At 42.8% G+C, this 23,054-nt stretch overlaps 2 protein-coding genes across 3 annotated transcripts; one reads left to right on the plus strand and one right to left on the minus strand.

Moving 5' to 3' along the window:
• The first annotated feature begins 2,386 nt into the window (after positions 1 to 2,386).
• grk7a (G protein-coupled receptor kinase 7a) lies at positions 2,387 to 11,268 on the plus strand. 2 transcript variants are annotated; one of them, XM_010895325.2, is made up of 5 exons: positions 2,387 to 3,178; positions 3,607 to 4,050; positions 8,860 to 9,140; positions 9,684 to 10,034; positions 10,145 to 11,268. In XM_010895325.2, the coding sequence occupies exons 1-4, from the start codon at positions 2,582 to 2,584 to the stop codon at positions 10,021 to 10,023; spliced, it is 1,662 nt and encodes a 553-aa protein (XP_010893627.2). In that variant the 5' UTR covers positions 2,387 to 2,581; the 3' UTR covers positions 10,024 to 10,034; positions 10,145 to 11,268. The 2 variants fall into 2 exon arrangements, with proteins under 2 accessions (XP_010893627.2, XP_010893626.2); XM_010895324.2 differs by having other exon boundaries at positions 9,684 to 11,268.
• A 3,156-nt stretch (positions 11,269 to 14,424) lies between these two features.
• LOC105024980 (sodium/potassium-transporting ATPase subunit beta-3) lies at positions 14,425 to 22,551 on the minus strand. Its single transcript, XM_010895326.5, has 7 exons — positions 22,434 to 22,551; positions 20,173 to 20,301; positions 19,608 to 19,706; positions 19,115 to 19,308; positions 18,409 to 18,459; positions 16,551 to 16,637; positions 14,425 to 16,332 (listed from the first exon to the last, which is right to left on the minus strand). Exons 1-7 carry the CDS (start codon positions 22,549 to 22,551, stop codon positions 16,165 to 16,167), a joined length of 846 nt encoding a protein of 281 aa, XP_010893628.1. The 3' UTR covers positions 14,425 to 16,164.
• Between the last annotated feature and the right edge of the window lie 503 nt (positions 22,552 to 23,054).

Below are 23,054 nucleotides of genomic sequence, written 5' to 3' on the forward strand. Positions count from 1 at the left end.
TTATTTGCTAAATATCAGAAAAATATTTCTTTTGAAACCATTCACAAGTAACAAACAGCATGCTTGATTTATTCATTAATGATTCATCTTTGATTGACCAAAGCCATTTATCTAATAGATAATATGCTCCCTTTGAATTTACCGTCAATCATTTTCAACTGAATTGTTGAGATATTTGCAGATGCTGTTTTATGGACCTAAGGGATATGTTTGATGTTTGGTTTTGCAAAATGCTTGTATAATCAAGTTCAATATCTGTCCCTCATGGTTCACTATGAATGTGACACTTAGCAGGCAAGGATCATTCAGAGAATAATCTGATCTGGCTGAATAGTAAAGCTATCCAATCATCCAATAATTTCCAAATACTGTGAGTCTTTGGTACCAGTTGACGATTGGCTGTCCCCAATTAGCTTCAGCCTGGTTACATTTGTTAGGCCAGGGATGCTCTGAGAGTTACCGTACAGCACACATTTTAGACCTGCATTTTTATATCCCCACCCAAAATCCTAAACCTAACCTTAAACATAACCCTAACCCAAAATCTTAAATCCTGAACCTAACCCTGACCTTAACCATATCCCTAACCCCTAACCCTAAAGCCTAAACCTAAGCCTGACTTGAACCAGAAACCCAACCCAAAATCCTAACCCTAACCCTGACCTGAACCATAACCCTAACCCTAAATCTTAAACTTAATCCTGACCTAAACCATAACCCTGAGCCATTAGATTCAGTGGAGTGATGTTAGAGTTAGCCTTTCCAAGGATACTGCTTAGAATATTCCTTTAGATTAAACAGATCAGAAAAGGTTTTAATGTTAACCTGTGTCTCACCTATTAAGGCAATGTTCTGACCGGTCAGATATAAAAAAAAGTGCTTGTTCAAAGTTCTAATAAGTGGACAATATTTTGATATTCTGTTTAAATGTGGACTATACTGATACTAATGGCATGTACATTCATGTCACGTATGATGTCAACCAATATAGACCAAATGTATGTTCACATCTTGAGGACATGCCAATCTGCCAATCTGACCATACTACTTTTCCAAGTAAAACCAGATGAAATACCTACAAAACAGTGTTCAGACCTTGTAGCAGTCAAAACTTTACCCCGAGTTTGGTGTGTGTGTGTGCGTGCGTGTGTGTGTGAGTAAGCAGAAGCTGTATGTTCTCAGAAGGGATCTGCTGGTATCAGGTTGAAGAGAGTCAAGAGATCTCCCTTACCTGACCTGGCTGTTTACTCCACTAGACTGCGTAAGAACTCCTGATCCCTATCAAGCAAATTTACTTCTTGTCCAGCCTGTGCTCCAGTACTCTCAGCATTTTCTTACATAACCATATCTGTCCAGAGTAAACCTTTGATCAGTGAAAATAAAAAAAACAAAAACGAGCAGTAAAAACATACATTTCAGCCAGATGCCTGCGGATTAATTTTGTTACATATCAAATCAGACATGGAATTAACATGAAATCCACCAACATGTTATCTGGCAATTTGGTGGTCCGTTTGGTGGTCCGTGTGACGTCTGCTCCGCGTGGCACAACATCTCCTCTTCCTCTCCGGCGTTCCACCTTGCCAGTGAACTAACCACCGGCCGGAGAGTGATGGCAGCAGTGCGCACTGTGGACCCACCTGCTGTCACTCAGTCATTAGTTCAGTATATATTGGTTCTGTTAGTCACTTTGCAGCATGGATTATTGCTTCCTGTTATGTGTACATGAGGTGCTGTTTTTTGATCGGACTTAAGAATACAACAAGTGAATGACCATTATTGCTGGGTTTTTGTTTCTCTTTCCCTTTTGCCTCATTTTTACGCACACATTGCACTCTCACTGTCACAGTCATTAACTAATGTAAACTCTCTATGGCTGAGAGTGCTTCAGAGATCTCTAGGATTTCATGGCACAGTGTATTTTGCATTCATTAGGATCCACGTTGCTTGCAGCCAAGCGGTAGCTCTTCTGCCTGGGGTCCAAACATAAGTGAAACTACTGTTAAATTGGATACTGTAGATTACTGATTAATCAATCATCAAAGTGTTGGTGTGTACTGAAAACAGAGTTATTTATCAATGTTTTACTGAGTATTGTACGTGTATGAATGTGTCTATGAGTTTGTGTTTCATGTGTGAATATGTTTCTGTGTGTGTGCAGACAGATCTTCTCTTCTTTCTGCTCATCCTCTCATCCTTAGTGTTTAGTCAACATAACCCAATGGACCCTCCAGTGGGCACAGATCAAAACCTGGACAAATATAGCGAGCCACAAAGCCTCTTAAGAGAGAACCCTCTTACGATTCCCTTTCCGTGAATAGCATCTGTGAATAGACCACACAAAGATCCTTAAGCCAAAATCCCTCCCAGGTATTTAATTCTAAATGAGTAATTACTGGGTGTACGAGTGTGTCTTGGGTACTGCTGGTTCTGTAGCCGATCATTAGCGCCCTGCCTTTGGAGCAAGTTGCACACTAAACACGGAAACGTACACTCCCAAGCCCACCGCAGAGGAGTGATTTGAAGGAACTGCTGAAGAACCCAGTCGTGTGGGGGGGAGAGACAAGGCGAAGCCGTCAAGATGTGTGACATGGGGGGATTGGATAACTTGGTGGCCAACACGGCCTACCTGAAAGCCCAGGGTGGCGATGACAAGGAGATGAAAAAGCGTCGCCGGAGTCTGTCGTTGCCCCCGCCCGAGAAGTGTGCCGCCATCCGGACAACTTTGGATAAGAACTTTGAGTCGCTCTGTGAAAGACAGCCGATCGGCAAAAAGTTCTTCCGGCAGTTTCTGGCTGCTACGCCCGAGTACATCAATGCTGCTGAATTCCTGGATGAGCTGAATGACTGGGATCTGGCTGAAGGTGCGGACAAGGAAAAGCAGAAGGCAAACATGATGAATAAGTTCTGCAAGCCTGACTCCAAGAACTTCCTAACCTACCTCTCCGGGGATGTGGCCGAGAAGTGTAAAGCAGTGACCGACAAGGATTTTGACGAAGTGATGAACATCAAGGTGAAAGAGGCCACCTTGGACTTTCTGAAAGGCAAGCCCTTCACGGATTACCAAACTAGCCTCTTCTTTGACAAATTCCTGCAGTGGAAGGAGTACGAGAAGCAGCCCATCTCTGATAAAACCTTCTATGAGTTCAGAACTCTAGGCAAGGGAGGTTTCGGAGAGGTAAGCATGCATAAACCATTGCATTTGCAAGTCAACAACAGCATGTCTGTAATATGTAGCAGGAATATTATCTCTCCATTAATGAATGTGTGTAAAACCTTTGTTACAACAAGACAATGCACAAAATAACTAACTATGCACAACATAACATCCTAAATTTCAAACATGCACAGTGTGTATCAGTTCAAAATGCACATCACTGAACTGGCAAAGAGCTAATCTCTCTCTCTAATCATCAGTTCTTCACTCCGTGCTACTCATTGCGTAATTTCTAGCTTTTAAGTTTCGAAATGTTGTTCTAAAAGATGAGATTTGTCAATAAAAACGAAATTACATTTTGTTGGAGCCACAGCTGCTATTTTAAAGCTGGTCGGCATGGAGGGCCACTTATACAAAGACTTGATTATCCATTGCCTCCGTCCGTCCAGGTCTGCGCCGTACAGGTGAAGAATACAGGCCAGATGTACGCCTGCAAGAAGCTGTGCAAGAAGCGCCTGAAGAAGAAACACGGCGAGAAGATGGCCCTGCTGGAGAAGCAGATCCTGGAGAAGGTCAACAGCCTGTTCCTTGTCAACCTGGCCTACGCCTATGACACCAAGACCCACCTGTGCCTCGTCATGACCCTGATGAACGGTGGCGACCTCCGATATCACATCTATTATGTCAGTGAGAAGACCAAGGGCATCGAGATGCCCCGCATCATCTACTACACGGCACAGATCTGCACGGGCCTTATTCACCTGCACGAAATGGACATCATATACCGTGACATGAAGCCAGAGAATGTGCTACTGGACAGCTTTGGCCAGTGTCGACTATCTGATCTGGGTCTCGCTGTGGAGCTACCGGCTGGAAAAACCATCTGCCAGAAGGTGAGCCTGCTCAGGGTTGTTTTTTTCAGAACTTGAGGTCCACACTGAGATGGTGAATGACCCCTGAAAGATGACAATGACAACAATGACAATGATGATGTAGGTTTTAGTCATAACAATAAAGGCACTGAGTTACGAAGTAGATGGTGGGGTTTAAGTTTCCTTCATTATAGCGATGTGATAGCAAGCTTGTAGAATGCACCATTTCAATAAGGTCATTTTGATGACTTAGCAAGGTCAAAGGTCAGACATAAGACATTACATGTGATCAGAAGTGACATTTGGTATGGCTCACTGAGTGGTTGAGTATTAAGAATATGGGAGCAGGTAGCCGGGTTTATGGTTAGACCTGGTAGCCGGGTTTATGGTTAGACCATAGGAGTGACCTATCTATCTATCAATCAATCAAATTTATTTTATAAAGAACTTTTTACATGAGCAGTGGTCACAACATACCCAGGTTGTAAATCTCAAATTCTCTGATAAGGATAAGCTATGGATAAGATAAGCTATTGAGGGATAAGCTATTGGGGGTTGGGGCTAAAGTTGGGTTCCCTAGAAATGTGATCCTGTCATTGTTTATATTGTTGACTTGTGGAATCCTGTATGTGTTAGTGTGGTCGACTTTGTAGAATAAAACTTTTCTGTGTTAGTGTTAGCGGCTTTGTGGAATCAATTCTGTCTGTGGTTGTGTTGGTGACTGTGGAATCCTGTTTTTGTTAGTGCTGGTGACTTTGTGGAATCCTGTCTGTGTTAGTGTTGGGGACTTTTGTGCAATCTGGTCGCAGTTATTGTATCTTTTCTGAGTTCCTGTCTGTGTTAGCATTGGTTACTTTTGTGCAATCTTATCAGTGTTAGTGTTCGTGACTCCATGGAGTCTTGTCAGTGTTGGTGATTTTGTGGAATCCTGTCAGTGTTAGTGTTGGTGACTTTGTGGAATTATGTCAGTGTTAGTGTTGGTGACTGTGAAATTCTGTCCGTTTTAGTGTTGGTGACATTGTAGAATTCTGTAGGTGTTAGTGTTGGTGACTTTGAGGAATTCTGTCAGTGTTAGTGTTGGTGACTGTGAAATTCTCTACGTTTTAATGTTGGTGACATTGTAGAATTCTGTCGGTGTTAGTGTTGGTGACTTTGAGGAATTCTGTTGGTGTTAGTGTTTGTGCATTTATGGAATCCTGTCAGTTTTAGTGTTGGTGTCTTTGTGGAATTTTGTCGGTGTTAGTGTTGGTGTCTTTGTGGAATTCTGTTGGTGTTAGGGTTGGTGCATTTATGGAATCGTGTCAGTGTTAATTTTGAATACTTTGTGGAATCCTCTTGGTGTTAATGTTGGTGATTTTGTGGAATCCTGTCAGTGTTAGTGTTGATGACTGTGGAATTATGTTGGGGCTGGTGTTGGTGACTTCATGAAATCCTGTTGGTGGTAGTGTTGGTGTCTTTGCAGAATGCTATCAGTTTTAATATTGGTGACTTTTGTGGATCCTGTCTGTTACAATGTTTCTGACTTTTGTGAGGTCCTGTCAGTGTTAGTTTTATTGACTTTGTGGAATCCTGTCGGTGTTAGTGTTGATAATCAGCATATACATCCTCTCTGGACCCTCTGAAGCCTTTGTAGTCTGGAGGGATTACTAGATCATTAAGGATCGGTCCAAGCCGTCTCTGTCTCCATCATGTAACCCATTTGATCCTTGGTAGCTTATATGGCTAGCCTTAAATAGAACAAGCATTTGGTTGGTGTTGGCCATAAGTGACCTCTTGAAAACCCATGATCTCTATCATAAAGGGATAAATCCTGTACAGTTACTCAACTCCTGTGATATTGCCTAAAGTCTTGGGTACAACACCGTGTTATGTAGCAAATTGAGACCGTAGATCTTAGTTTAGAAATCTCAAAGGTCTCTGGAATGTAAAAAGAAACATTGGAAACAATCCTGCAAATTGAAGACAAACGATTGCAAATCACAGTACCAAATGAACAGCTGCAAGAGAACATGTAACTTAACAGCAGCACAATTGGTTAATTTAACCATTTAATTTGAAGAACAAAAGAATTAATTATATTATTGACATAATTGTGTTGTTTCCCAAGTGTTTACCTGAAAAAACATTAAGACCGTTTTCAACCTGTTAACATTTAGCTGTCTTTTAAAATGACTTGTCACGTGTTGGCACATCAGCAACAAGTCTAAGTTATTGTGTCAAAGAATAAGATGCTAGCTCTGTAGAAGCAACAAGTCTAAGTTATGGTGTCAAAGAATAAGATGCTAGCTCTGTAGGAGCAACAAGTCTAAGTTACTGTGTCAAATAATGAGATGCTAGCTCTGTAGAAGCAACAAGTCTAAGTTATTGTGTCAAAGAATGAGATGCTAGCTCTGTAGAAGCCAAATAAGCTCATTATGTTGTGCTCTTCTCTGTTCATCCTTGGTGGACCTGGGAGCCTTGGTTTACCCACCAAAACCTTGGATGGCTTTGGCCCTCTAAGCCTCTTAGCAGGCATTAAACAAATCTGTCAAGCTGGAACAGCCAGGTAAAACAGTTTTAAGGAATGTGTGTACAGTACACTGTACAGCCGTGTTGTTTTAGTGGTATATTTAGAAAAAGAGAAATCAATGCTTTGTATTTGTAAGGTTAAAAATAACAATTAAAGAAGTGCATTAATTTAATTTCAATCGGGTTTAGCAAAAATGTGAGGAAATATTATGACATATTTGTGTTAAGAAACTCAAGGTATAGTGTAGAGTAGTAAGAAGTCAAAGTATACTGCATCTGTTGTCCATTGTCCTCACTGTGACGCTGGACAAATCAGGAGTTAGCAGGGCTTTGTTCTGACGACTCACAAGCAGTAGTTTTTAGTTGATCTTTAAGGATTATAGGTCCTCTGTCAGCATGTCATTTCACTAAGTTCTCATGGTGCTTTCAACTTGATTTAGCAATTCCTTTCAGATGAGTGTACTAGAAGAAACCTGACCACTCATGCTTTAACTCCTCGATACCTGCCATTAGCCAGAACAAGTGAAAAACGTTTTAAATGTAATCTGTAGGGATGTGGTAGCGCACTTAAACAATAATAGTATGTTTCTAGATTTAAACAACCACAATGAGAGCAGCTGCAGTAGCAAAACATTAGAAAATTGTTTATATTTTAATTGATGAAAATGTATCAAGACAGTACTTTTTTCATCTATTTGATGTGAAGCGCCTTCTGATCTGATCTGTTGAATATTTAATCCTAGCTTCCTATTCTATCCACTTGCTGGCAGAATTAACATAGTTTATGTGTACTGTATGCTACTTGTTCATAGTCCTTTTGGATTTTCAAACGACACACATCTCCCAAGGCAGTCACTTGAGTCATTTCTTTTTATCTACATTTTAATTAACCTCGATTCTGTTAAAACAGAAAACAATGTCCTATCCACCATTTTGCTTTGATCATATCAAAAGCCATGTTATCTAGGTTACCATTCTCGCGGTCTAAAAACTCTAGGTTTTCCAGTACATAACTTACTAACACTGAGGGGAAAATGTTAGAATTATAGCAATAAATATGTCTTTTCAACGGATTTCACCTTGCTCCGATGGTTTGTTCATTAAAATCGGATCTTTGTTTATCCTGTAGCCAAGGTTTTGCATTATGATTAACCATGACTATTGTTAGGCCTCATTGGATGGGCATTTGATGATAATTTTAACCACTATTTGCATAATGTGTGTGTGTACATACTTGACTAGCCTGGCTGAGAAAATATGACATTCTGGGAACATTTCTCTGGTCCCATTTGGAAACAATATCTTAATGGGGTTAGTTTTGTGCTAAAAGTTACAATTGTGCTTAGTGTCAGAATAAGGGTTCCTGGATATGGTTAAGTGGGTGTGTATTATACTGTGCAGCTAAGGTAAATGTTAGGCGTGGGTGTAACACCGTTCTACAGTGGCGTTGTAGTGGACTGATTGGATACACACATGACTCTCGACAGTGAGTACAAGATTAATAAAATCATGGAGGTCTTCAGACAGGCATGGAGCTCCTCAGGGAGGCCAGACGTTCTAAGTGAACATGCATGGCCTCTGCATTAACAAAAATACTTTAGTAAAATGCTAACTAGTGACACTGAGTGAAAACTATAAACGTCTACGTGACTGCCATCTATATAAACAAATGTATTTGTCATTTGAACTTCTCAAGGGACACCAGTATTTTAGTTTGGTTTGTAGAGAATTGCGAGAGCCATGGGGCTGAGTAATTGAAGTACTTATTTCCCAGCTTGGTTAGAATTTATTGTATGTGTTTCCATTCTGACCTAGAACAGAGGATAGATAAAGAAAAAGGTTTTCCTGAAATTGCCTAATGAATGACAATGTACCCGTGTTTCTACCCAAGTTTGTATGTCACTAGCATCTAAAATATCCCAACAGCAAGTTAGTTTTGGTGGCAAAAGGCATAATGAATCAACCCACAAACAAATGCCAAGCTTTGTGCCCATAATAAAATCCAGGAGCTGGAGCTCCTTGACAAGTATCTATACATGGATTATGCTGTATGGGTTGTTTATCTCATCTAACTAAGTTCCTGCAGAATGTATATGCTTTTCAAAGCGTTTAGTACTAGTAAAATACCATACACTTTGTTTTTAATTCTGTAATGGTGCTAAAAGCTGTACCTCTAACACAATGTTTCCCACTTCGTGTGGAGCGTCTAATACAAAAGAGCTGATATTTCAAACATACTGTACAATCAATTCGCCTCACAGTTTCTCCATCTTTGTCTCCTTCTCCTTGATAATCTCTCCCGCCTCCCCTACATCGCCCCAGGCTGGAACCGGAGCATACATGGCCCCAGAGATCCTGAATGAGGTTCCCTACAGGACGTCCGTGGATTGGTGGGCTCTGGGCTGCAGCATCTACGAAATGGTGGCCGCTTACACCCCATTCAAAGGTCCCGAATCTGGAAAGCAGAAGGTGGAAAAAGAGGAGGTGCAGCGTCGTATTCGCTCTGAGGAACCCAAGTGGGAGCACAAGAACTTTGATGCCCCCACCAAGACCATCATCCAGGAGTTCCTCAAGAAGAACATCGATGAACGCCTGGGTTGCAAGTAAGAGCATCAGCCTGTCCAGATTAACATGAATGTACACAACAATAATTCTCTGTTAAGAACCATTCTGCTAGTGGCCTAGGGTCATCCAGAGGGTCGTCCCATGGTCTAAGCTGCTGCCTCCAGTGCCACATGTACTACTGTGGTGTGGGTTTGAATTAGCCGACTTCTCAGCGTAAAATTACTGGGGAGGGGGGAAAGGGTTTGGTTCTGGCCTACTGTTATGTCATTAAAAACAAGAAAAAGAAGAAAAGCAATGCAGAGAATTTTCATTTCAGGGTACCTCCTAATTGAAATGTAAGTGTAATTAACGCCAGCCTTCTTTACAGCTAACCGGCTAGCATGCTGTTACGACTCAGAAATTCAATTAAGCTGTCAGTCAGCTACAACTGATCAAAGCAGTTCAGTTCAGTATTTTGGTGTGTAAGTTTAACTGAATATTGCTGAGTAAACTGTGCCAAGTTGGCTAGTTAGTCTTCAGTTAGTCTTCCCCCACCAGTATATGATCCTCATGTGAATATGTCTCAATGTTTATCTCCGCAGGGGAGGAGGCGAGGACCCCCGAAAGCACGAGTGGTTCAAGTCCATCAATTTCCCTCGTCTGGAGGCTGGATTGATCGATCCCCCTTGGGTTCCCAAGCCCAACGTGGTCTACGCCAAGGACACTGGCGACATCGCCGAATTCTCCGAGATCAAGGGCATCGTGTTCGACGCCAACGACGAGAAGTTCTTCAAGGAGATCGCCACCGGCGCCGTGGCCATCCAGTGGCAAGACGAGATGATCACGACAGGACTGTTTGACGAGCTAAACGACCCCAACAGGAAAGAATCTGCCGGGGGTGGAGACGGGGAAGGGAAGTCAGGCACGTGCACGTTGTTGTGAGCTGCCGATGGGTACGCACGCCTTCTGCACGTCGCCAACACACCAGCCGATTCGGTAAAATTATGTTAAAATTACTACAGAAAAAAAATATGATTTAACAAAATGCATTCTTTTATGAAAGGGAGGAGGGCAGCATGAGAGACCGAGGTGTGTCCTATTTTTTGTGACGGACCGAAGGTTTCCTAAACTTCGGGGCAGCGGAAAAAAGGCGGCTTTACCAAGATTGGTGTCGTCTATTCAGATTGCAGCTACTCCCATGTTTCTTAAGATGATATAGTGCTCTCCTGGCACTAAACAAATATATAATAAAATAATTTTGTGGATACACAATATCATATTGTTAATGGGGATACATTCAGGCATGCACCAGAAAGATGAGTGGATGTAACCTGCATTGCTAGCCTTTGGCCTCAAACAAGCATTGGCAACAATGCAGAACCACATGCTGAATGTATAAGTTCAGGAACATACACCAACCCTCCCCCTTTATATTCCATATGGAAGTAGTAAAAATCTAACAAAATAATTAAAAATTCCACTAATAAATGTTTTTTCAAAAGCAATGTTGTAGAGGTAACTTTCAACCTTCAGTGACTCTTCACCTTTAAACCCTGTGAAGTTGATCACTAGATCCCAAGCAGTTGGACTCCTGTTCAGTGTCTCTAGTTTTATTTTAAAACAGTGTTGTATATTAATATTAATATGTATATCTATGCACTGAAAGGGGACCCATCCACAGATTAGGTGCTAGTCAACTCTCGTGTACTTTGAAGGTTCTACGCCCAGTTCTGTCAGGGAAAGGGAATAGAAAATAAGCTGTTGGACTCTATTTGAAGGTTGAATATTGAGACGAGTTTGTATAGCAAGGCCAATGTGTTCCTGTACCAGGAATATATTGACCCCACAAAATAAGATATCATTTTTAGCTATCTTCTTTCCTGAGATATGTGTAAGCAAATGTAACTGGAAAATTGCTTCCATCTGTCTGACATTCGAGTGGTGTGTACAAATCTCAAGTTAGAATCTAGTTAGTTAACTTTTAAAACTTTTAACAAAAAAAATCCCCTTTCCCTTGATTTTTGTCACAGAGCTAAGATTTATTTCATATACATTTAAACTGACATCCAGCTCTTGGCCAGTGTTATATTTTTACAGAAAATATATTAAATATACTATATAAATATGTTAAATGAACATCAAATATAAATATGATAAATATACTGTACAGGTTAAAGGTTTGGACACACTTACTCATTCAAGGGTAGTTCTTTTATTATGAAATAACACATATGGAATCATATAGTACCCAGAAAGGTGTTAAACAAATTAAATTACATTTATATTTTAGATTCTTAGATGTAGCCAGCCTTTGCCTTCATAACAGCTTTGCACACTCTCGGCATTCTATCAACCAGGTAGTTGTCTGATGAGTTCAGGTCATCTGATGCAGCACTTCATCACTCACTTTCTTGGTCAAATAGCCCTTACACAACCAAAGGTGTTTTGGGTCAAATTATATTCCCACTAAGTGCTAACCAAATGGGACGGCGTATCAATGCAAAAGGCTGTGGTAGCCATGCTGGTTGAGTGTGCCTTGAACTCTAAACAAATCACTGTTGTCACCAGCAAAGCACCCCCACAGCTCCATGCTTCCAAAGTCACATGTGGAGATCTAGTTTGCAAACTCTGTGTCTCATAAAGAGATGGCAGTTGAAACCTAGAAATATGGACTCATCAGACCAAAGGACAGATTTTCACCTGTCTAATGTCCATTTCTCGTTTCTTGGCCCAAGCGAGTCTCTTCTTATTATGGGTGTCCTTCAGATGTTGTTTCTTTGCAGCAAATTTGACCATGAAGGCCTGATTTATGGAGTCTCCTCTGAACGCCTGATGTTGAGATGTGTCTGTTACTTGAACTCTGTGAAGCATTTATTTGGGATGCAATCTGAGGTGCAGTTAATTGCTGGCTAGTAACTCTTTTTCACTTGCCCTCTGCAGCAGAGTTAACTCTGGGTCTTCCTTTCCTGTCGCAATCCTTAATGGACTGTTGTTTCTCTTTGCCTATTTGAGTTGTTAATTCCACAAATTAACTTTTAACAAGACACCCTGGTTGATTGAAAGATATTCCAGGTGTCTCATGGAGCTGGTTGAGAGAATGCAAAGACTGGGAAAAGCTGTAATCAAGGCAAAGGGTGGCTATTTTTAAGAATCTACAATATGAGCTGTATTTTGATCTGTTTAACACTTTTTCTTATTTCTACAAGATTCTGTGTTATTTCATAGGTTTGTGTCTTTACTATTATTCTACTATTCTATTATTCTTCTATTGTGGAAACTAGTGAAACTAAAGAAATACACTTGAATGAAATGGTGTGTCCAAACCTTTGACTGGTACTGTACATGTAAATATAAAATGAGAGGAAATAATATTCTACTGTAAAAATGTCAGATATTTATCAGTGACTTGCTTGAATCTTGAATTACTGGATAAATAAAAATATGTCTTTTACACCTTGTGTTTTTTCTTGCTACCTTTGGTAGTACTTAACTATTTTGTTGTGTGTGTGTGTGAGAGAGAGAGAGATAGAGAGAGAGAAAGCAGTTTTAATTAATTTCACTCAATGTGCTTTATTGGGAAACCAACAGCTGAACATAAAATGTAAGTGCTACCCCTCCTGAACACTTAAAATGCCCCCTTGCTCTAAGAGACTTAGCCCCACAATATCGATCTGTAACAAAACTGTAACGGATATGGAGGTTATATGACAATGTCAAAAGTTTAAAGGAAGAAGTATCCATCCCCTGTAACGTGCATCACACATGTCAGTCAGAGAGTGGCACTTCAAACAACCAAACAGGCTAGTCTAGCAGCCTTTACAAGGTACAGGCCAAGCTTGCTGCCAGGCTCGCTGCCAGGCTTGGATTGCCTCACTGTAGCCCCAAACGCCACGATATGTTTCATAGCGAGGGGAGGACGTGGGAGGACGTGGGAGGGGTGGGGGGTGTGGGGGGGCACGCTGCCGTCTCTCAAAATGTTGACTGCCGTAATCTCATTAGGTAGAGATCACAAGCAGACAGCGTGGCCCAGGGCAGATCTCAGCTTGCTACTATTAGCTGATAAGTTGATAATCGGCCTTACCTCCAGCGTACTTAAATCAACCTCTAATCTGCCAGGACCAACAGGGAAACCCCAGGGGGAGACGAATATACATATGACTATTCCAAGCCACTGAAAACGCGGGTGGGGAAAACAGACCTTGAACCCGAGATGTTATCAGCAATGTTCGTTTCCTGATGCCCAATTGAAAAGGCAATGAGAGGAGAAAGAACAGGGAAAGATTTAAAAAAGGGAGAGAAGAACTGGGAGATGGGAGACAGAAGATTTTTTGAAAGAGAAACAGAACGGGAGGTGGGGGGCATCCCTGAACCCTCCGTCTCTTGCAGCACACACAGGAGTCCAAGGGCACAGCTTAAGGGCTGCTGAGGGACTGACAAAGATAGTCGAAGAGATAAAAGCAGAGAGATTATCTGTGAAAGGGAAGGACTCAGGTATCGACGGCCGTTGGTGGCGAAGGACGGGTGTCCGTTAAGAACCTTGCCACAAGCTGTTGGGTCCCAGAGTTTAACATTGCACGGCCACAGACAGTTGCAGGGATTCTCCGGACTGATTAGAAATTCTGCCATTATGATTTAAATGACCCTTCAACCGACACGCTGTTGCGCATGGTGCCCAGTGTTGTTCTGATTCATTCACTGCGTCAGCCTTTGAACATCCCCCAAAAGTGTGTTGACTCACACACGTTTTAAATGTTCAGGCTGAACACTTTGATTTGTAACATGAACTCAGTTAATAATGGAGGAACTGTGTCATTTGAAAACAATAAAGCAAAAAGATTAACATTAAGTTAATAGCAAAGTTGAATTAAAGTAAGTGGTAATCAAAGTAATTAGGTAATTGCCAACCAAGCTTTATTTGGTTTTGCGGTGAATTGATATGTATGTTATCAACTACTTGTTAAATGAAGTGCCGGGACACCTGAGTGCAAACCCATGAAGCCACTACTCTGCTAAATCTCACCACTGGGTGACGCCATCAGGATGTTAAAGAGGATGGGATGTGATGCTGCCCTCGTAGTGAAAGAACACCACTTACTCTGATACGCTAAACCTTAACAATCAATTGATGAACAGGATGGGTTCAATTGGAATGGAAGGCAGTCAATTCAGGCATCACACTTAACAATGACACATTTCCCAAAATGGCATCTTAATATTGATATGATTCATATATATGGAGAAGATAACTATTTTACAACCTAATGTAAATGGTGAAATCCTGAAATGACTGTCTTCAATTAGAATCAAGACCAGCACTGATAAAAAGTCACACTTCAGAGGACAACATGTTCGATTTTTTTTCCAAAATCACCTTTTAATCCACAATTGCTGCACAGATCTTAAGGCATCCTGTAGATGTTTGCAAGTTGTTCCTTAAACAGTAGGTTCCATTTCAGACCGTATAAACATAGCTGTGAATATGATAATTTCCTGTAAATCTTTGTTTAAATTATTTCTTCTTTACAGTGCTCAGACATAGTGTTCTGTGACAGAAAAAAATACAGTGTGTGAATCGATTAAATATATACATTGAGAAGACGGACAGACAGACAGACAGACAGACAGACAGACATGTAGATAGATAGGATAGCGTATATAGAAAGAGTAACAAACAAGCAAAATACCCAAAGGCAGGTATACATAAAAGGATATACAGTAGATATACAATACATAGATACAACAGAATGCATTCACACAGCATTTCCTTGCGCATTTTAAAGCGCTTTACATTGTGTCCGTGTGTTGCTTATTGAGGCAGTGTCTGTGTGTGTGTGTGTGTGTGTGTGTGTGCGTGTGTGTGTGCGTTGTGTAGAAGTGAACGGCGTGTTTGTGTGTATGTGGCTGGACAACTGACGCCATCAACCACTGACGTGTACCACCCACCAATGGGGATGCACGGCAGCCATTTTGAACCCACACGCTCGGCACTCATTGGACGGGGTTAGGGGTCAACTGACACACGTGCAGACGGACAGACGGACGGCACGAGACTGGGCTGCGGTCTCACCAGACCACACATACCTATCTACAGTTCCACGATATGTAATGGGTTTCGGGATTAGACTGAATTCTTGACTATGTCTGCGTTTGGCAGCGCTGAACAGGGTTTGACTCTATCTATGTGGTATGTGGTTGACCCTGATGATTTAATGGAGGGGGGGGGGGGGGTCAACTGTAAACCTGTTTGTCTTGACGGTGTACGACTGAAAGTGAAACACAGATTGGAACTAAAGCCAGACTGTTGGTCAACTCATGGCACTAAGCACTGATCTAGGTTAATCACACCACATCTACGCTCCAATCTAAAACATGGCGGGAAGGGAAAATAAGATCTGATCCCCGGCGACCACTAGAGTGGGCCACTGGGTCACAGAACAACAGCAGACCAAGGGAAGGTTCCTATGGCGGTTTGGTTGGCGAGTCGTTAAAAAAGGCTCCCGCTAGAATGAGAACGCAAAGGACAGGACAGGGATGATGTCATACTAGTGTAAACATAGAAGTAAACATGGGAACTAGATCTTCTGTTAAATTTGGCAGGATTACAGTTTTCCCAGGAGATAGTCGAACATTAATGACATCACTGGCCTATACTTATCTGCACTAATCCCAAACCGGTCTCTCGCCCCTAAAAGCTAGGCACTCCCAAAGGTTCTGAACGGAATACTTAATTGACAGCTACCAGATGATAACTGCCCTGACACGTATCCCAATATACAACCTTCTTAGAGACAACTACAGCTTTTCAGAATGGGCATTCAAATCTGGGATTCAGGGTTCACAGCACTGCTGGTTCATCTCCATTCCCATTCGGCCTAACCAAAGGCTGACAAGTAACAAAACTAGGGGAGTAGAACTACCCCAGGTGGAATGAAAAAGGCCAGATTTGAATGCCTGTCGCCTGGGAAACGGAGCGAGGGTGTAGGGATTGGTTTGGAATTAGGCCCGCCTTATTCTAACAGGAATCTTCCACGGGGAGGTCAGAGCCAGACCTCTCAGCACGCTCCGCCTTCTCATCGCCCCTCCCTATTCCACGACAGTGACCCGGAAGGTGACACGGCCCAGGAACTTGTCCCGGTCGTCGTTGTTGCGCAGGTCGGATCCCTCGATCCGACACTCAATGGTCAGCTCTGTGTTGTAGTCCTCCTTGTTCAGCAGCAGCTTGACCGCGACCAGAGGCTGAACATACCGCTCCTACAGGGGGGCGGGGGTGGGGCGGGGCGGGGGTGGGGCGGGGGTGGGGCGGGGGTGGGGCGGGGGGTGACATACAGTCAGGAAGAACCAAGAGAAATATTAGCCTGATGAATGCACGACACATTCTTCCAATGGTCTTTGAAAGTCTTGCAGGACATTGCACAGTAATACTTCCCCACTGAGCGCCAGCCAGTGGGACAGGACGGAGCCCAACCTACGTGAAGCTTGTTGCCGTAGTATGGGAAATACATCTTATCAAAGCGTCCCTCACTGGGGAAGTACTGCATCTGTACGGGCGTGTCCCTCTGAAGACGAAGAGGAAGAAGAGACAAGAGTCAGCACAGGCCGATGACAGAAGACCATAAGCATATGTACAGTACCTTGGGGAAGGTATTCAGACACCTTGACTTACAGGAGACATTTGTTTCATTTGAGTTTTCTGATTATAAAAATGTATTTGTACCTTGATTACATACATATTCAAACCTCTGAACAATCGCAGCATTTTTTTTTTTAGGATAAGTCTCTAAGGGGATTTGCACATGCAGATTGTACAGTATTTTCCAATACAAACAAAATGTTTATCTCCTCTAATGCTGTCAAGTTGGTCGTTGATCATTGCTAGACAGCCATTTTCAAGTCTTTCCACGGAGCGTCAAGCCGATTTAAGTCCAAACCGCCACCAGGCCACTTACTGTGTCAGGCAATGTCATGTTGGTAAGCAACTGTACTGTAGATTTGGCCTTGTGGTTTCGACCCAACACACGCACCAAAAACCTTTCCAGCTGATGTCACCGCTCAGTGAGCAGCAAGCTAAACCGATACCAACACAGTTCTGTTGCTCTGGCGATAAAACAACTAAACAGAAGAAATGTAGAGGGATGGCACAGCGGAGCCTGGCCTCTGGGCCTTCATCACAAGTAAATGGCGACTGAATCAGAGCCAGTGCCAGGGAACAAACCGTTCACTTCTTGCATGGGTGAAATTTTTTGTAAAGCAAATGTTAAAGACACATTCTACGGATTTTGATCACTGTTTGTATAAGTGGCGCTGTTGAGACAAAACGTGTCCCTGAAAAAATGTGTACTATGTGTCATCAAAACGACTCAAACGTGGAATGTCAAGGATCACGAATAATTATTTATATAGAATATGCATATTCAAATACATTACACATCCATGCCAAAATGTTCACACTGCATCTTTAACTCCTGCACTGGGGCTTAATATATATAATACTTCTTGAATACTGGTTCAAGACTTTGGAGGTTTTCTTTTTTTATGTGAATCGAATTTTTTTCAACCAAAAAAGAATCACACTTTGACGTGAGGCTTATTTCTTGTAGATTTATGACACACAATGTAAATTGGATCCATTGTAAATTCAGCCCATAAGACAAAACCAAATTGGAAAATGTATACGAGGATAAATACTCATTTTGAAGGCACTGGATGTACAGCACATCCCATCCAAAATTTGACCCTGAGGTTATGCCCCACCTTCTGCATTTTTGTCATACACCTGTCCACTCCTCTCAGACACAAAGCCATATGATAATGAGAACTGGATATATTCCTAGTGTTTCATTCACTGTAATGGAACACTATTACCTGTTTACATCAAGCAAAGGTTTGTCTTTCTACGGTCCAGAAGACATCAGACAAAATGGCCATCTCTCATAATAACATTGTAAGTTTGTGGGCTCTTATAACAGGACAAAAAGATGGACAAGAGAGTGGGAATCAAGCCGGGTGGGGCCGGGTGGGGCCGGGTGAGCGGGAAGAGACATAAAAAAACAACCTTTAAGTTATAACAATGACGCAAGTTATTTCCACAAGGTAATAACTTACATATGAACTTACAATTGTACACATTTCTAATGCTTACCCTACAGCTTCAGCTGGAAGCATGCAGAAAAACAAAATCCAGCCAAATCAGGAAAAAAAGAACACAAATTAAACAGAAACCATAAATAGCAAAGAAAATACACAAATGTAACCACAGCACAGGACCGTGTTCCAATGCACACGGACAGAACCAGACAGAACCAGACATAATGGACTTGTGATGTTTACCTTTGCCGTGCAGTTGACATAAGGTTCTCCACGTGGCTTCAGCCCAATGATCTGTGAATGGCATACCAGTTAACCGATCAGACAATCAGAGAGCGGGGGGCTCCAAGTTAAACACAGCACATTACATTCTAGGCATTACAAACTGTCTGGTTCCAGCTCTGTGAAGGCAGATTGACTGACAGTATACAACGGGCAAGATGGAAAGCTGACCTTTCAGCGCTGAACGCTGCTAACTGTAGTACAAGAGCAATAAGGTGTCCGGGAGGCTTGCTGAAAACGGCCAATAAACCAGAGGCTAAGGGTTTTGTCTACCATTGACTAAAGTCATCTCCTGATACCTGCAGTAATTTAAGGCTCTTGATAACACACACGTATATACATAAATGATTTCCACTGAACCAGGTCATTGAATTGGGAGCTATGAACAGCCCTGCACTGAAGTCTGCACTTCATCGGAATCCAACTGTCTTGATTGTCTGTGACGTACCTCCGCAGAGACCTCGTCTTGGCTTCACCCCAATTCTCTACCACTTTCTCCAGATACGCACTCGCAAATTTCTCGTCACAGATAACGGCGGAAACTTTGTTTAGTCAAAGGCTCAAACCAGTCGAATGCTTTTTAAACCCCATGACAGGAAGTGTGCAAGTACCCACTCGGCAGGGCCATCATCAACCGGGCAGCGAACGCAGGGGATTAACAACGTACCCTATTCATTTTGAGCAGAACGCAAGGTCTACCCTCAGCGAAACCGAAGGTGGAGTCGGACAGCCCAGAGCAGCGGCTGAGAGAGCTCCTCTTGAACTGACAAGCCTTCTTCGGCTCGCCCACCTCGCCCTCCTGATCGAAATAGTCCCCCGCTGTGCACACCTCGTTCCTCTCCTGCTCCGTGTCGTTGTACTCTGAGGGGGGCGAAGAAACAGGTAAGGACAGACTGGACAACCTTTTCAGGAAAACGGAAATGGTCAGGATGACCTGGCTTCAGCGGGCATTTGATATTTCGGACTGCAAAAAGGGGCTTCATTTGATGCATTTTGTTCGTTCACACGCAGGGTGATCTTGATCCTTTTCGCCTTTGCTTTTCGCCTGAACTGTCATTGTAGGTGTGTAAGTGAAGCGTTACTGAGGTGGACAATTATGACTCAGACAGAAAGAGGAAAGGCCAAAGAGAGAGAGAGAAATAAACAGGGGGGACACTCACGCTGCAGGAAGGACTCCAAGGTCTGGACATAGCGGGTGTACTGGACAGGCTGCGATCTGTTGATCAACATGTCCAGCTCCTTGGGCCGGATGACTAACCCTACAGGACAGAGTAAAGCATCAGGTTACAGTTGCAGCCCAGTGAGGGTCATCGCATCAATACCGCAGGGCGCATCGCAGTCCAGTCCAATGACACCGGTCACTGATGTTGCCTAGTGAAAATGACTGTGTCCTTGACTGATTTAGTTTGTGCCAAAACCAACGTCGAAATCGGATTAATTGACTCACTGGTTGATTGAGTTCCTGGTTTGTTGGCTGGTTGTGTGGTGGGTTGACTGATTTACTAGTTGGTTGGACCGATTGGTGTTTTTGATTTACAGTTCGGAAGATTAATTTACTGGTTGGTTGGTTGACTGATTTCCTAGTTGTTTGATTGGTTGATTTCCTAGTTGGTTGATTGGCTGATTTCCTAGTTGGTTGATTGGCTGATTTCCTAGTTGGTTGATTGGCTGATTTCCTAGTTGGTTGATTGGCTGTCTGAACAACCGCCATGTGGGGACACTTACCTGGGTGTGGCACCCGGTCACGGTACCTTGGAACATAGTCGTCTAGCGTCATCAGCATGACCCAAATAGTCAGGACAAACATCCCAGCCAGGAAGGCATAAAATACCAAGTAGAACAGAAGGATAAGACCTGAAGGGACGGAGGGGAGAAAGAGGAGGGTGAACAAGAGAGGAGAGAGACGGAGAAAGAAGAGAGGAAAGAGAGAGAAAGGGAGAAGGGGAGAGAGAGAAAGAAGAGAGAACAGAATAAGAGAATAGAAATCCCAGACTGTATTAGCACTCAGAGCTAAAGGCTAGGTCTACACAAATCTTACCAGACCATGGTCGTTCCATGTACCATTAGCTCCTTGATGGCTTTTAAGATCAGTCATCCGCGTAAAAATCTGTCATTTCAATAAGGACACAGCGTGACAGATAAGGACCAATTTCAAGCGTGAGACGTTTTGTCGTGCAAAGGTGTGCATGTTGTTCCATGAGCGATGATGAGCAGGATTAATGAACGACGACAGAACAGGACAGCATTTTCATGGAGGTTTCCGGTTCTACAGGCCTGTTAAATAACCGGGCTGCCTATTAATGCTGGGAGCTGGGCCCCACCGTATCCAGACTGTATCCATCAAAATATTTATTGGTCCTGCCCATCTCCAGGAAGCAACACATTATCCTGAACAACGCTTGACGGTTATTTGTTTGTCTTCTCACGTCCTACAACTTCGACGAGGATAGGCATTAAAGACGTTGGTCTGAGGTGACATTATTGGCCTCAATCTTGCTTGAGGAGCAATAGAGGAGCAATAGAGGAGCAACAGGGAACGAAAGAGAAAAGTAGCCCCCGAAACCCCATACCTGAACCACCCATGGATGTGTGCCGTTTGTTAAATAAATCATAGACTGGATTTGGACTTAAATGTATATGACAGCCTATTAAAATTAAGTGCATAGCAAATATAATACTATGGTATAATGGACATAGCCACTTCATTATGAAACCATTAGACACAGTCCTACCATACAAACTGATAGCAGGCTCTTTCGCAGCTCCTAAATAGAATGGTGGATTCCGGAACATTTGCCTGCCCCTCCATCCATTGGAACCATCTCCCTCCTCTCCTCCGACTCATTCCCATCATGCACCTGCGTGGCAGCAGCGCGATCAGTAGGAAACCCATTTGACCTTGAAAGGCATGCTAACGTGAGCCGCCATGCGACCGTGGTGGGAGGAGGTGTTCTGACAGTACGGATGGAGGAGCACCCCGCTGCACAGCAGCGCGCGAGGTCTCAATGGGGAGATACAGCAAGCTCAGCACGCCATCTTCAATGACATCGCGGAGCACTACTATGAATAAAGGATGTGTATTACACGAATGTGAAATATACGTTTTCCAAATTTTCTTGCGGTGTCGGTATTGTACTCCACCGGTAGCCTAACTGTAGTGAATGATTTCGGTCCAATGTCTTAACTCTGTCATGCTAGCCGAATTGATCTATTCCGGCGGATTCACACGCACATACTCGTGCGTACACGCGCACAGCCGCACCGACACGCACGCTCGCGAAAACATACAAACACCCTCCCTCCCACACACAAACACACACACACACACACACTGCAGACTTTTTGGCATATTCTCTTGAAGTAGTAGCCAACAATACTCTATCGAGCAAATACGTCTGCAGATTTGTTTGATGCTATTGCACTGAAAAGGACATTTTAATTAAAATGTAACGTTATGAATAAATATGATTCACTTATTGTTTACCATTGACATTTTGTCTGTTTTCAGAAGGCCTACACAAGGAATGTCATCCAATTTAGGGTTAGGGTTAGATCTCTTTTAAACCGTGTTTTCCAATTGTTTCTAGTTCATTTGTGGTCTTAATAGAAATACAGTGAGTATTGGACTTAAACGATACTTTCGTGTCGTTCATCAGGTCTAGAGTTTATTAGTGCTGAATTGCGTATACACACAGCTGCGCAAATGTGCGCGAATGTACGCGCGCGCACGAAAACGCTAACATACACATACACAGAGATACACACAAACGCTGACATTATGCTTCAAAACCAACCAGACAGAAATAGAATCAGGCCACCATTTCCTCAGTGATAGAGTGCATCAATGAATGGGTGGATTGAATATCAAATTAATATCCGTTATTAGGCTACCTCAGCGAATGCACAGAAAAACGGAATTGCCTTCTGCAACATATCAACATTTTTTGGACAGAGGACCTTCCTCCAGCCAAGGTTTAAGTTCTTACCCCAGCTCTTTGCTGTGCGCCCGCAAAACTCGCCGGTCCTTGGGTTAAAGATCGCATCTTTCCAGCTTCCAGCATTTTCCTCTTCTTTCACAGCCGGTTTGTCTTCATTGCTTGCCATTTTGGAAATTGGGGGATGTATTCTCCCTGAAAAAATACTAGGATCACCGGGCGATGGGGTGAAGCGAAATCAAGGATGTCGGCGGTATGTAGTTGGTTCACTGGTTGAAATGAAGTGGGTGGTAGAGTGAGGCAAGAATGCTCCGTTGATTGAAAAAAAGAGAAGAATCTGTGACGTGTTCTGCAACTAGCGGCGGTCTTGCTACGCTTCTTCAAGCGGTGCGTCTAGTAAAACAGCCATGGCAGAAGGGCCAGCCTGGACATTAGCGTACGTTAGGGACGTTATACTAACGTTGGATTCATGCCGTTACCGTGTGTTAGCCTAATGGATATAGACATCGATAGATGGTGATGATAACATAAGTGATGATAACATGGTGATGATAACATGATAAGCCAAGGCTTATGCTTTCCGTTCACAAAACCCGGCTGCGGTTCAAGTACAGTGAGGAGAAGTATTTGATACACTGCAGGTTTTCCTACTTAGAAAGCATGTAGAGGTCT

The sequence above is a fragment of the Esox lucius genome, chromosome 3 (assembly GCF_011004845.1).
Source record: "Esox lucius isolate fEsoLuc1 chromosome 3, fEsoLuc1.pri, whole genome shotgun sequence".
Taxonomy (NCBI): Eukaryota; Metazoa; Chordata; class Actinopteri; order Esociformes; family Esocidae; genus Esox; species Esox lucius.